A 13655-nucleotide genomic window follows, 5' to 3' on the forward strand; every position below is an offset into this window, starting at 1 on the left:
GTATTTTGGGTTCAGACAATGTTTGAACAATAAGAAAAGTGTTCACTCTACTTAATGGTGCAGTATGTAAGAATTCATACCTCTGCTGCTAACTATAGCTGCCGTTAGCTTGTAAGCTCCATTAGCCATTGTAGCGGTCATTTTAGCTCACTGAGGCCTTAAGTACCGGGGAGTGTTGGTGCTGTTTACTATCCGAACATCACCTCTTGAGGTACAAAATGGTTCGAGGCTAGCTGGTTAGCATCATAACTTTGAAAAAAAAAAAAACCTCAGCAACACAATAAACTGACATTTTTGAGAGAATTATGTTATACTTCAGATTCCGTTGATGATTGTAGTTTCTTTTTTTAAGGTTTTAAACTAAAATAATTTTTTTCTTTAAAGGTAAGAAATAAAATAACACCATGAAAGCCACCATGTAGTTTTTTTTTTTTATCATTTTTTTTCAAATGGAGTGCATATCATAGACCATATTAGCATGGCGGCCATTTTTGGGAAGCCTGAAGCAGCATTCCAGGTTGCAAACAAACAAACACAGGGAATCTGACGACTTATTATCACTTCACCACTTCCCGATATATCAGCAACTGAAAAGATAATGGTAAGTGAAAATTGGGCCATATTTCAGATAACAGATTTGACTACGCCTTAGCTAACATTAACACGCTTTAAACCACTTCCTAGCTAACATCACTGCTTGACTTATTATCTCAATATCCAGTGTGTTTCACTTCCAGGCTTAAAGATATACGTTGATATTTTGGAATAAATGTACGCCTTTCCTATCATATCTTGTCACACCATCAAACAGTCATATTAGCCAGGAAGTGGTTGAATGCTGAAGTTAGATGTTGTCTACTGGAAGCTAACAGATTATCAGATATATTGTTTTACTTTGAAAGAGGGCCTGATTTCCCTCCACATTTTTTAAAATATGTCTTGGAACGTAGCAGTGCAGAGTGTGCGCTGACTATAAAATGGTCGCCACATGAATATAGTCTACAGAGTGCTCTCAACTTAACTGTAATCAAAAAGGTGCGTTATATACATATCTTAGCATATTCAATGTGTGCTAACGGCCAGAGTCAGCTTTACATTTGCATTACAGTACCTTCAGTTGTAGATTTCTCACAAGTGATGAGCGGTGTGTCTCGTACGAGAATGATTTTGATATCTGTCTCTTCGTCACTTAACATGTGAGCTGACCAAAGTCCTGGTGTTTAATCCTTTCGGAAATGTGATGCGGGGCGGCGTGCTTTTAACACAAGTGTTTCTTTGTTCACCTTCAGTAAATAAAAATATATGTCAGCTGCAGTATTTTCTACATGTGCTGTAGATGTATTGAACTACGCAGTGTATTGTGTTGAATCGTGTTGATGATGAGCTTAATACACACACATCGGTTCACTCACTTTGCTTAATAAACTGTTAAAGCAAATGAAAATGTCTCCCTGCGTGACATCAATGAATTATGCATGAATTATTAGGAGCCGGCTGAGCTGAGCACACTGCATATCAAACACAAACGAGTCATGGTAATTAAAAGGCCTTTATTTCCTATTTGTTTTTTTTACAGAACTTGGTAACACATATGATAAATTTGTAATAAGTTATTTGGTTCCCTTGATAACTTTTATAAGGATCCCCAACGTTTGTCCACATAAGGGTCAAGAGGAGTTTGTGAGCAACGTTTGTGTCCAGTCAAGGGCTAAAGCATGCGATCCACAGTAGGCACAAGTACTGACATGAACACGCGCACCACGACACTAGACACGAAGAAACACAGCTAGAGGACACAACCTGACTGTCCTCCGATGCTTTAAAAGATGATGAAGAAGAGAAAGAGGTGGGGGGAGAAAAAAAGGAAAAAGAAAAGAGTCTTGAGGGTACAGTTGCATCAGGGACGACAGGTGGAGGACTAAGCGCTCAAGAGGGGAGTTTGGTACGGTCCTGCATGTTTGGCAGTATACAGTATGTCCATGTTGTAAACATGAAGGCCGGCATTCTTTACGCTCAGCGAGAGCAGATTTCAGAGGAGAGCTCGACGAGCCTGCTTTCTAATTCAGCTCAGTGATACTGGTGGTTACATAGCTGGTTACACGTAAACAGGACGAAGACACAAAACGAAAAAAGCAAACGTGAGTCCGGCGTTGGTTTCAAATACAGTCCTACATTCTACATCAGAAGTACAACATCACGACAACAAAACAAGAAAAAGGAAAAAAAAAAATAAAGGACAGAAGAAGTGATTACACGTATGCACAAGAATACAAAGGAGAAATACAGCGAGTAATAGAGGAGACAAGACAACATGTTTCAAAGTGGCGCCTTTACCCTGCTGAGAGGCTTCTCAACACATTTTGACAAGGCGATAAATGATCCGTTGAACTTTGGATGGTTTCCCTTTTTAAATCCCAGCGTTGTTTAAAAAAAAAAAAAAAGAACAATTAGTCGTGTGAACGCTGCTCTGAAACTGCAGTTTCAGACGCGGTTGTGCATAAGGTATCGTACATCTACACAGCTATCAACAGAACGGAGTGACCCCATATTTATAACTAAGATCGTTTGAGTATTACAGTCATACACACAGAAGATGTACATTTAGGAATGAGTTATATGTCCCATGCATGCAGACCTGTACTGTATATTGTATCTTTATAATATCCTAGTGCTGTGTTTTTGCACCATGTCTGCTAAAGGGCCTACTTTTTCGTCTTTATATCCCACACACACACACACACACACACACACACACACGCACAGCTCCCAGTTTCTGTCCCCCATAGAACTCAGTTGGTCATGTGACTGCGGTGACCCAAGCACTAATAAATAAAATCTCTTTAAATGTGCTATACATTTTATTTACCTGTAATCACATTTGCCTCATCATCAGATGTGTTCTGTTTGCCTCTGCGTGAATTGTTATTTTGGCTTTTCCGTAGATTCAAACAGTGGCGACGAATGCAGGCAACTGTAATCAGGTAGTGGCAGTATATCTGAAGACGCACTGAAACCTTTGTGTGTGTTCGACTTATTCTCAGTGCATCGTTTGGTCACAGTCGTCTGATGGGACAGTGAGTAAAAGATCATATTGCATTAGACAACGTGCAGCACGACAACACGACGCACCGTTGTCAGTATAGATAATGGCAGTTTAATTCAGAGAGAGTTCGGCGACGGAGGTAAACTTAAAGGAGTAGTTCAACATTTTGGGGAAATAGCCAAGGCTTGAGAGAGAGTCAATACCACTCTTGCGGTACGTGTCCACGGGAACCGTCATTTCCACGCTACCAGAGCAGTCATGCAATGCATCATGTCCCCTTTCGCGAGTCGGGGAGTCGTTCTTTCAACTTCGGTGCGTTCATGTCGGAATGTGAGAGCAACATGGACGCCAAAAAGTGTTTAAACTACACGTTGACAGCTGTTTTTAGTATCTAAGTTAAACAGTAGCGCAAAGGAAACGATACAACGACGACACAATACATGACTTCAATAGACGTTTCTTACCATTAACCGAATATATAGTTTCACCATGTTATAGCGTCATACGACGTCAACTCGTGTACCCAAATTTTCTCAGGGTAGTTGTTCCGACTTCATAGGACATTCACGTGATTTTTCACATTGGTTGCTTCTCATTTGCATAAAGTTGAAATCTAGGCTACCTAATGTAAATCAGGGGCATGAAGCGCGACTCGCCACCTCTGGACAGTCCTGAAAAACCTTAAAACTAACCATAGTCTGTATAAAACTGAGACGATTTCAACAGTTTCCAAAAAAGCCGCCATATTGGTCCGATTATAATTCCAAGAGCAGACTTCCAACTAGTGTTTACTTGATTGTACGGACGATGTTGTCCGTTGCTAACATGACACGTCAGGTGGTTTGTTTCACAAATCCGCAAGAGACCGTTTGGAAAAAGGGGCAGGCACTTTCAAAGAAATTACATGGAAGCTAATTGGACGAACCGTCTACGGGATATCTTCCAACAATCAGACCAACAGTAGGAGAGCACTACCATCAGCAGAGCCAGTCGGTTAATCAAACTCTTACCAATGTCCGTCTACAGTGTGCAAAAATCTATTTAGCGGCGTTTTTTTGCTCTTCTTCCTGTTAAATGAACGCTTCAGTTTTGATATAACTGACGCCATCAGCATCAACGCTAATCTCTTTAGGAGTCGCCATTGTCGTGTCTTGCGTCCAAACACCTCCCTGGACACACATACCACCAGATACGAGTTCTATAAATCTTTTCATGTCTCGGCATGAAAGCGAAGAACCGGATTTTCCCAAAATGTTAAAACAACCTCTTTAACTCCATATCATGTGCATGACATAATACGTATTTCTACATTTTCGTATGCTATTCACCAAAAATCATAACTCTATGCATAGTTCTATGGGAGGGATTCAGGGCTTAAAAACTTGGGTGCCACCGTTTTACGTTTCTCGTGACTCTGTTCTTGCTTTTTTACATTGTTGGACCTCTGACTTTATTGTTTTGTTGCTAAATGAACCAACAGAAAGCCACCAGCGCGAGCCGCAGCTCTACCAGCAGCGCGTTATTGATTGTACATGAAGTCACTGGTACATTCTGCTGCTAAACGGGAAGAAGAGAAAAACTCGATCAGTGATCCAGTTTGGTTCGGAAATTGCACTCAGCCCAAGGATAGAACACACTCTCTTCTAAATATATATATATATATCTATATATATATATAGATATATACGGTATATCATTTTAGCAGTATTATTGAGAACCTACTGTGATATTATATCTATTGTTTATACTATCAAAACAAGGCATATACATTACTAATCACAATACTGTAAAATCAGCTACCTCTATGAAACAAGGACATCAACAGCTCTGAAAGTAGAAAAAGACACACTCACTCTACTAAACTCACAGCTCACATATACAGTTAAAATGGATTTTTGCCCTCTTGACGAACAAAGACCTCTGAACGGAATGTAAAAGAGAAACACTAGTCGAGGAAAATGAACGACATGTCGGAATTTTTTTTTTTTTCTTCATAAATAAACTCTAGCTACTCTAGCTGAGCTCTAAAGAGTTAGTGCTTGAGTTTTATGGCTTTAGTTTTATCGTATTCATTTATCTTGTATACACGTACACATATTGTATAATAAACACAGTAAAAGAGACACAGCCGTGAAAGGTTTTTAGGTCATTTAAATAGAAGTGGAAAGTAAAAACTTCCAAGGAAAGTCAGAGAGAAGAAGGGATTCCAAGTCATTTGTGTGTTCAGCGGAATGGGATTGTTCATCTTTTTTTGGCCCCGTGGAAATGATCCGACAGACTTCGTTCTGGGTTTTGGTTACTGGCACAAATAAACGACTCCTACAATCCAACTACGGATTGCAGAAATTATTTCAGTCTTCTTCCAGTGAGTTATTTCAGAATGACACCGTGCCAAATCTATTAGAAAATACTCGTCTTATAGACTTGGAGACCCCCTCTGCCCCGTTCCAAACATTTAAAAATTTTAAAACAGATCTCTTTTTTTTTCCCAAAAAAAGCAACAGCAATAAAAAGAACAAACATTGGCCTTCAGATAAGTGCTGGAACTAAAACGTATGGCAGATAAAAATGGCATCAAATGAAAACAAAAGTAAACAAATAAATAAAAAAATCGGATCACAAGGAATTAGATAGCAAGCATGCGGCTACATTTTCATCCTACATGAACTCACACACAGTACTGGACGACACACTTGCTTAAGAAGTTCAGGCGTGGAAAGGTTTCTTATTAGTAGTAGTACTCTAATATTTGTATGACATTCTCTCCAATGACCCTCATGGAAAATAAATACACATTTTGTTTCATTTAGAAAATATACAGTGCATCTTTTTTTTTCCCCCTTCGTCGTGTTATTAAAATGACAAATGACACCCATTTACGTACACGAGATATTTTTGCTTCGTCTCTAAAACATGCTCTTATGTACAGTATTTTTCGTATAAACATGCAGTATCAACGTGTATGAACTATGTATATAGGCAAAACTACACACCGATGGGTTGCTTGATTGCTTCCAAGTTGCCTTTTCTTTAGTGCTGCTTCGTCAACGGAAGAAAAATAAAAAACGGTTATGCGAGATGAGAGAAACAGAAAAATCTGAATATGGGTCTATGTCGGTCATAAAAAAATAATTTCCAACAGAGAAAGATACAAGAGCCAACATTCATTAAATTCCAAAACTAAAACAAAAAAAAACAAGAAGTTGCAGTACTGTCTACGTTTGCATTTTTCTCTCACACAGTCAACGGGTAGTTTTTGCTGTTGGTGCTCGCGGATAAATAACTGGACCTGCAAGCAGGTATACTGGGACCCAAAGCACCTGACACATATCAGGATTTCAATTTCACCGATTTTTTTTTACTCAGGACTGATGAGTTTTTGGTCCGAAAGGTTTTCAAGACAAGTTGGTCCTCAAAAATCCCTCTTCCAACAGAATTCAGAATATTGCAAATACTGAAACCGATTTCCATTCTGCGAAAGGAGCAAGTGGAGCAGTGTTAGAGTGAAACGTGTCTCTTTCTCTTGTCTGAGGAGTCCGTTTGTACGAGGGGACCTGTCTGGCATGTCACATGTGCCACAGAAAAAAGTCAATCTCACAACATTTTATCATTTAAAAAAAAAAAAAAGAAATAAAAAAACAACACAGATCAGAAAGAACAGTGTCAACTTACCACAGAACAGAATAATACCCAGTAGTGCAATTAAATTCAACAGTTTGGTAAGCTGTGTATAAAATACACATGGATCAGTGCCTTCTTCCAGACCGTAACCTTGCAATCAAGATGAGGAAAAAACTTAAGATTTAAACAATCGAAAACACGTACACGGAGAAAAGAAAAAAAAAAGAAAGCTGAGCTGAAACAAAGTGACAACGTGGGGAAAAAACTGCTGACACTCCCTTGACCTTTTTCTCAGCAGTTGTTCCTAACATAAATAATTAAAGCTCTGGATTTTTTTTGAGGGTGCTTCAACGTAAAACATTTGGATTTTTAAAGTGCTTGAGGAATTAAAAAAGCGTTTGAAGTTAAATGAAATAAAAGACGTAATAAATAGAAGGGTAAAAGAGACCAAAAAAAAACGGAGGAAAGAAATGAAGAGAACAACACCGCTAACTGGAAGGCGTCCCTGGTAAGTTGAAAATTGCTTATTTTGTTACTTTGAAGGCTTGTCTCCTTTATGACTGTAAGACGGTTATAGGGATTCCTTTGAAGTAAAACCCTTGTGTCAAGTCCATGACTAATGGCAGTAGCACTGAACAAGTGAGATACAGAATCAGAGGCGTTGGGGAGGGGAGGTGGGTAAGACTGCAGGCAGTAATCGACACCTTGTAAATATCATGTCATTTTGGTTGGAATCAGTCCCTGTTGTACCCGCTCTTGATGTTTCCCTTGCTTTTTTTTCTCGTTGATGTTTCGGGTGACAGCCTTTTTTTTCTTTTTTTCTTTTTTTTGCACAGTCAAAAAAATTACACAAAACCCCCGAAAAATCCATCGCTCCCTGTTCCCTGACATACCATTTCATGGATTAAACTAAGTCGTGAGCCTTACGTCACCGGAAGAGAGCGAGAGAGAAAAAAAAAATAAAAAAAAAACCAAAGCGGTCAAGCTTTTTTGAATTCTTTTTTTTTTTTTTTTTCCCTCGATCGAGAAGTGGGAGTGTTTGAATAATAACGACCCGTTTAGAAAAAAAGGCATGGAGATTCCGTTTTTCCTCTCAGTTTTCCTGAGACGATGGGTGGAACATTAACTAATCGAAAAAAGGCAGTGTGTCTGTGGGTAACTGGATACGTGACTATCCCTACTCGGCTACCCGACTCTAGGAATGTACTTCAAAACCAACAAGAATCATCTAGAATGATAACTGGCAGGTGTGGAACATGGTGCACAAAACACCTAAGGAATGGACCTGCTTGTGTTATTTCTCTATTATATGGCAGTATAAAGCATTTTTATTATTAATAAGCACTACTCTAAGCAAACTGTGTCACTAAAGGGAAAGGGGTGAGAAGTACAACATGAGCGAACGTATGTTTTATCCCCTCTATCACCGGGTTCCCATATAGCACTCGTACTGTTCTTCGTAGTCTACTCTGTATTCTTATTAATGGAACCACAACCCCAATACAAAAATAGATCTAAAGGAAATCAACGGAGTATCTGTCCATCCTGTGTCTTCTCTTCTTTTTTCGAATGACATGAATTCATATAACATGATGCTTTTTTCTCTTTTTTTTTCTAAACTATATTTCCCATCATGTTGAATGGTAATCTATGGATCTTTTTGAGAGGCGGCGGAGGGAGAAAAAGGAGGTGGAGGTGGAGTTGGAGGGAGCAGATGTACAGTTAAGGGTGCTCTTTTTGGAATATACACTGATATGTGGGACCTGGGGGGGGGGGGGTGGCAGGGGGGATGATGGTGGGAAATGCATGGGGTAGGTGGGTGGAGGAGGAGGTGGGGTTTGGGGGGGGGGCGGCGATGTGTTCTGGAGGCAGTTTTACTTCTTGGCATTTAGGGCTGCGACAGCGGCATCCACCTCCTCCTCCGGCTGCAGCGGATGCCACTGGGCGATGGGGCGACGGGGGTTGGCCAGCATGTCGGACCAGTGTTTCAGCCCGGCCCCTGTGGACCTGCTTCCCACCAGGATCTTCCCAATGGCGTCGTTCTTGCCAATCTTGTCGTAATCCAGCACTGTGATCACAGCCAGGATTTTCTGGGGAGAACAAGAGAAAAAAAAACGTTACGAAAAATAAATAAAAAGGTTCAGAATGGGGTGATGATTTCACGTTGGTGAGTATTTTCCAAAATCAGAAATCCTGCTTTTTCGATGGAGGAGGTTTGTATTCCAGAAATATCGCAGCTGATGGTGCATGAGCAGTGTTTTGGCGGCAGTGAGTCCCATTGCTGTGGCTGCTGTTGGTGCCTTCAGGGGCGTCTGTGTGGGGTGGAGGCTAATTGGAGTTGCTAGATGCTTCTGTGTGTTCCAGACACGTTCAGGGTAACGCTTTATATAAAGGTCCTTGTAGTAAGCCTTAGTTAATAATAAGTGTTTAATAAAGTTAAGAAAATCCTTATAATTTCTTACAATTGTGTATAATAGGAATACATATACATTCATTGAGCTTAACCAATTAACCTCTTATCGAATCTTAACTAGTTTGACGTTTAATTACGATCTAAACATTCTTAATTACACATTTAGTAGCATTAACTTCACCCTTATTTATGGGAAACTTTAGTTTTTGAGCCACTGTATCTAAATGAAACTGGATGACTGCAGTAATGACTCAGCTTTAGGGGTAAGTGATCTACAATATGCTCTACCTGGGAACTCCTCTTATCTACAGTTAACCATCAATTATTTGTTGCTGTGTTAATGTGATCAATGAGGTTTTATTTAATGCTTTCAGAATCTGCTCTGCGAGGTATGCAAATCAGCACATACATCAAAAACCAAAAAGTGTAAAGTTGGACAAGTTGTGGTTAACAGGAGGCTATCTCTCTGACAGCAGTAGCTGTGTCTTCCTGGAGTCTCTGCTTGCTGCCTGGCAGGCTCACAGTGATGGCAAGGCTTCAAGACTTCATGCTAAGCTAAGCTCAGCTAACTGGCTGCTGGCTCTAGTCTCATATTTACCAGACAGACAAGAGACGGCACTGATCTTCTCATCAAACTCTTTTAGAGACGGTGAAAAAGAACATTTCCCACAATGTCGCATCATCCCAATAAAGGCTGATTTATGATAATAGCACAAGAACAGAAGAATCATGACTGTTTCAGCAAAAACATCTATATTAAGACTGTTAACTTCAGCTGCCATTAATCATCGCTCATACCAAACCAAATAAGGATGCAGCAGCAAACTTAGCAAGGGTACATTTTATTGCCCCAAGGACTTTAACTGGAATGATAGTCTCACTTTAATTTGATTCTGAGGTGACATTTACATGGGAGTTTTGTGATTTATCTCAAAGGTTTGAGTATTGGGTATATTGTTTTCACATTTTTTTCACAAATTATCTCATTCTAGAGGATGAAGAAGCAAGAACTCATCACAAATTGCTCATATATAGTGATATGTTCCCACCCTCAGCTCATCTAAATGTTGTCGGGCATGTACACATAAAATATATTACAAATCAGGAATGAGACAGCAGTGTACAGGATTTATATGTCTTCAACTCCAATCAACTGCTTTCCAGCTGTTGTTATAAGTACTCAAAAGTCACACTTGAGTAAAAAGTGAAGAGCCTATTCGAACAGTACTTCAGTAAAAGTATCTGATAATAAATGAATTTAATTAACCATAGTACAAGTATAGGTCAATTTCATATACGTGTGTGTGCACTTTGTTTTATTTGTGATTATCTGAGCAGATATTCAGCATTTTTGTGATTGTTAGTGTGTGTTTTATCCATTTACCGTTAAAATGAATTAATACATGTATAAATGCACTACTTTGAATCTGATGCAGCTTAAAATCTGCAAATGATTAGTAACTAAAGTTTTCAAATAAATGTAGTAGAGTCAAAAGTACAATATTTGCCTCTAAAATGGAAATTAGCAGAAAATGGAAATAGTCAAGGAAAGCACCTCAAAATTGTAATTTCGTTCACTACTTGAGTAAATGTATGTTTCTCTTCCTGATGATTGTTGGGCGCAGGAGCACACTGATACTGAACTGGGTACACATCTGCCTCTTCATGGTCAAGTAGTAATGAGTGTTTTTATTTCGATGCAGGTTGTCTGAACGCTTTCCTCAGCGCTTTTATTCCTGCGGGACACGGTGGCACTCTGCCCACCCCTGACAGATCCTGACGGACTTGGCCAAGTGAGTCCACGCCCCTTACCTGCATCTGCTCAAGAGGAATCTCGAAGCTGAAGGACTCGTTGTAGTACGGGTTCAAAGTGTTCTTCTTCACCGTCGTCTTCTTCTTCTTCAGCCTCTTTCCGTTCTGCAGCAGGTTAATTTTCACGTAGGGATCTGAAGGAAAAAAAAAAAAAAACGGGAAAGAAAATAAAGTCATGGTGAATCTGATAGGGATGCACATGCATGCTTGGGTTGCAGTGCTGTGATGCACCAACAGATGGGGCCAATGCTGAACCCAGCGGGGAGTTCAGGGCTGGTGCATGGTGAGTACTGCAGCGTCAGCACGTGAGCAGAGCGGGCCCGACCTAATGGCTGTGCTCGCTGGCGTGCTGCTTACACGCCGCAGTCCCACTGATTCCACACTGAGCCGACCACAGTGTCAATTTATGTTAAATGAGAACATCAGAATAGTCTCAAGCGTGATGATATGATAATAAAAATGCAACATCTGATGCTCGGCTGTGTGTAAATACCTGACAGTCCACCCACGTCCATTTTCTTCAGGTTCTTGGCCTCAAGGATACAGATGGTGAGCTTCCCGGCAGTGGGGACGTAACGCAGAGAGATGCAAATGTCACCCAGCTTCTCCGGCTGCGAGGGGAAAAGGTCCAAGAAGTGAAGGGGGTTAGAATATAAAGCAGCAGAACTGTTGTGTCTGATTTACAGTATGTTACATAAATATACAAGCTGTCCCCCTTTGGAAATTGCATTCTAAAAATATAGCATCAATAAAAATATCTCCCGGTGCCATTACTCCCGTCTCAGTAGCGGCAGCAATTATCGGTATTCTTAAGTACATCTAGTTTGTCTTTTCATAGTTCATAAAATATCTGAGATTGCAGGCAACTGTGGAGTGTTTCTCCTTAAGATGGCTCTGGGGAGGTTTCATTGATTAAAAGCTGTTTTTCATATTCTCGGGCAGCTTAATGATGAAAACAGCACATTACAGGCTGCATGGCTGCAGAGGAAGCTGTGCAGAAACAGAGAAAACCTCACCACTAGCGCTTTGAATCTGAACGGCAGACATGCAAAGCAGACACCTTGCGCTCGTGCTTATTTTTTCGAGTCCAATTTAACGTATTTGCGTTTGTTTAAAACCTCTTTAACGGTCTGTATTATGATTACAGTTAAGAAGTTAGAGGTAGAAGACGCTGTCATGTGCCAAGCCTGACTGATAAATTGCCCTGGCAAATTATATATCTGTACACGTTTCTGCATTTCAACAAGACATCGCCGGACAGAAACATCAAAGATGTGTTGAAGGTAATGTAGCGTAACCGTCATATAATTTGACATGTTACAAGTAGTCACAGTTCTTTAATAGCCCAATTTAAACCTGCAACAAAGGATTTGTTTGGCTTTTCAAGGGCAGCAGAAACAAACCACAACACTGATATACCATCACCTTCGCAGTTGATATGTTGAACTTGTCTCCAAACATTGACTATTTACACATCCAGCAGTTATAGGGAAACTTCATCCTTCATTTGGAGTCATGTTTTTAGCCACTTGGCAAATGAAAAGCCAACATTCTCTCTCTTTATGCTCTGTTTTTGGTCTCAACCAATTTCTGCGGGAAATATCTGGCCTAATCTTCGAAGGGATGCACCTTTTTGTGTTTAGTGGTGCTAAACCAAAGTCATATATTCCAGCGGCTAAGTGCCTAAACAACGGTCCGGGGCGCCTGTTGTTTTGGGAGTCACTGGCAATCGACCTATTCAGTTTTTTTTAGGTATTTTTGAGGATGTGTTGGCGTTGTTTAAAAATGTTTTTCATGTCATGGTTTGAGTGAAAAAAACTTTATATTCTGATATACACACTGGCCTAAAAAACTAGTAAAACACACAACTGTACATCGTACATCGGTGGAAGTAATCGTGAAAAAAATAATAATACAACACCCAGATTTATGACTCTTACCTCTTCTTGATCTGCGCTGTCCAGGTCTTTCCACTCCTCAATTGGCTTCGCCAGGTCAAGGGTGTTCATGGGTATTTTAATCTCTCCAATGACGTCATGTTTAGAGAAGCGATCGAAGTCATACACTGACATTACCAGAGTCTTCCCACCCATCTCTTGGAATGGAATCTGTCAGACATAAAGCACATATCCCATTACGCTGGTTTGTGTGGTTTTTGGAGTAAGAGTCACATCAGAGCTATAAAGTGATGTGGGTTGTGACTTTAGGCTGGAGCTCAAGATTGCCTCACTTAATAGCATGCAGCCTCAGCAGAACTAGCCCGACTTTGACAAGGTAAAGCAGTCTGAATTGGTTTTCATAGAGCTTTGTCAGCAGCCAGGGGGCAGCGGAGGTGGTCCTCTCCTTTAATTTGATTCTCTCCCACATTCTCCTTGTCAGACACCTTCAGCGTGTCTGCTGCCTTTCATCATCTGAAGTGATCACGGAAGTAGAGAAAAGACAAGCGTGGCACTTCACCTTCAACGGCACACGTCTACCTATTAAACGGCTCCATGTACATGGAGTTTCAATAAGTAATAAGAAGAAGGGTAACCACGAGGCGTTCAGTCTTACCTTGAAGGTAAAGGTCTCATTGAAGACGGGATTGAGTGTTTTCTTGTGAACCTTTGTGTCAAACTTCTTCTTTTTGTCGGGGAGGACGAAGACCTTGACGTAGGGGTCGGACGTGCCACCGCTGTCCATGGAGAGGAGATCAGCTGCTTGCAGGATTCCTACAGTGAGCTGGGGAGGTATGAAGTATGTGATTAACAGTCCAGCTTACAGCCC

The 13655-nt window shown here is 40.4% G+C and overlaps 1 protein-coding gene across 3 annotated transcripts in view; it reads right to left on the reverse strand.

Moving 5' to 3' along the window:
* Positions 1–1530: 1530 nt before the first annotated feature.
* Positions 1531–13655, reverse strand: part of LOC115585597 (synaptotagmin-2-like) — a 74344-nt gene continuing 62219 nt past the window's right edge. For 2 of the 3 annotated variants that reach the window (XM_030424078.1, XM_030424077.1), the window contains 5 exons: positions 13443–13610; positions 12830–12997; positions 11383–11500; positions 10890–11023; positions 8539–8754 (listed from right to left, as the gene is read on the reverse strand). In XM_030424078.1, the coding sequence (XP_030279938.1) occupies positions 8539–8754; positions 10890–11023; positions 11383–11500; positions 12830–12997; positions 13443–13610 (804 nt within the window). Of the gene's footprint in view, positions 8755–10889; positions 11024–11382; positions 11501–12829; positions 12998–13442; positions 13611–13655 lie in introns of all 3 variants that reach the window. The other variant, XM_030424076.1, reaches the window with a different exon arrangement.

The sequence above is a fragment of the Sparus aurata genome, chromosome 7 (assembly GCF_900880675.1).
Source record: "Sparus aurata chromosome 7, fSpaAur1.1, whole genome shotgun sequence".
Classification (NCBI taxonomy): domain Eukaryota; kingdom Metazoa; phylum Chordata; class Actinopteri; order Spariformes; family Sparidae; genus Sparus; species Sparus aurata.